Source organism: Bison bison, unplaced genomic scaffold (genome assembly GCF_000754665.1).
Source record: "Bison bison bison isolate TAMUID 2011002044 unplaced genomic scaffold, Bison_UMD1.0 scf7180017864461, whole genome shotgun sequence".
NCBI classification, from domain to species: Eukaryota; Metazoa; Chordata; class Mammalia; order Artiodactyla; family Bovidae; genus Bison; species Bison bison.
The window spans coordinates 19,596,937-19,598,762 of NW_011495023.1; the positions used below are offsets into that span (position 1 = coordinate 19,596,937).

Sequence of the window (1,826 nt, forward strand, 5' to 3'; positions counted from 1 at the left end):
ATGGTTGGATGGCATCACTAATTCGATGGACGTGAGTCTGAGTAAACTCCGGGAGTTGGTGATGGACAGGGAAGCCTGGTGTGCAGCAGTCCATGGGGTTGCAGAGTCAGACATGACTCAGTGACTAAACTGAACTGAACTCCAATATAGTAAACATCAGTACACATAAACAAAAGTTCCTTGGAATTCTCAACAATTTATAAAAGTATAAAAGGATCCTAAAGCAAACAGTTTTCAGAATCACTGTTTTAAAAGATTATGTCTATCAAATATTTATTAAAGTATGATTACTTCCCTTACTTCTAATAATCAAAGACACCACAAACTCACACACACATACACAAACACACACACACACACAGTCTGTTAATCAAAACATCTGATTGGCCTACTTTCATCTGTGTAACAGCACTATAATGAAATAATTATAAGCTGAAATATAACTGACATAGTAGCTAGTGAAGTTTTACTCTAGGGAAAGTTCAGAGTTCAAACAAGCATTTTTGGACATTGAAAAAATCTTAAAAGTCTAATATTTAATCTCTGAGAATTCCTGAGAAGTATAGAGATTCCAAACTGAGAACTTCAGGGTATTGAAACATATACAGAAACATCTTGTGTTCAAGCTTACATTTTAAAAATTTCTTTTTCTTATGCTTGTAAATATCTTTTGTTTCAAAGCACAGGTATCAACAATAACATTTGCCTTATTTATGTTAAATTCTTTAATTAAATTTGCAAAAATAAGTTAGAACTTTGAAGACTGAGCATTTCAAATATTTCAGTGTCGCTCTTTCCAGAGTTAACTGTGTACTGAAAAATTTACCTGAACCGGATGTTTGTAAATCCTTCATTCTGACTGTTTTATTAGGAACATAATCTTTCATTCTGACTGCAGGCTGAATGGGGTTTGGAAACAAGTTGATTACTAAATAATGCACATACGAATCAATCCACAGTTCATAATTCAAGATAAAATCATAAACATTTTTACCTTCATGTTATAATATTTCTCAGGAGAATCTAAAAGGGAAAAGGGACATAGAGTTAATTACACGTAAATATGAAAGCCAGCTGCATATTCATGCAGAGTTAGTACTGAGCAGAATCCTTGCCTTTGCACTGAATACATTCGGTTTTAGTGTCTTGTTTTTAGGGGGATCTTAGGACACTGGTAAGACAGACTTATGAATCCGCTAAAGATAGTGAAGAAAAAATAGGAATCAGTTCAGTTCAGTTCAGTTCATTCGCTCAGTCGTGTCCGACTCTTTGCGACTCCATGAATCGCAGCACGCTAGGCCTCCCTGTCCAACACCAACTCCCAGAGTTCACCCAGACTCACGTCCATCGAGTCAGTGATGCCATCCAGCCATCTCATCCTCTGTTGTCCCCTTCTCCTCCTGCCCCCAATCCCTCCCAGCATCAGAGTCTTTTCCAATGAGTCAACTCTTCGCATGGGGTGGCCAGGTACTGGAGTTTCAGCTTTAGCATCATTCCTTCCAAAGAAATCCCAGGGCTGATCTCCTTCAGAATGGACTGGTTGGATCTCCTTGCAGTCCAGGGGACTCTTAAGAGTCTTCTCCAACACCACACTTCAAAAACATCAATTCTTCGGTGCTCAGCCTTCTTCACAATCCAACACTCACATCCATACATGATCACAGGAAATACCATAGCCTTGACTAGGTGAATCTTTGTTGGCAAAGTAATGTCTCTGCTTTTGAATATGCTATCTAGGTTGGTCATAACTTTCCTTCCAAGGAGTAAGCATCTTTTAATTTCATGGCGGCAGTCACCATCTGCAGTGATTTTGGAGCCCCCAAAAA

General features: G+C 38.4%; 1 protein-coding gene across 1 annotated transcript in view; it reads right to left on the bottom strand.

The window, feature by feature from the left end:
* LOC105003111 (ankyrin repeat domain-containing protein 26-like) overlaps window positions 1–1,826 on the bottom strand; it is a 48,140-nt gene that overhangs the window by 32,952 nt on the left and 13,362 nt on the right. The window contains exons 7-8 of the mRNA XM_010860076.1: window positions 995–1,024; window positions 827–899 (exon numbers count right to left, since the gene is read on the bottom strand). Of these exons, the coding sequence (XP_010858378.1) occupies window positions 827–899; window positions 995–1,024 (103 nt within the window). The remainder of the gene's footprint in view (window positions 1–826; window positions 900–994; window positions 1,025–1,826) is intronic.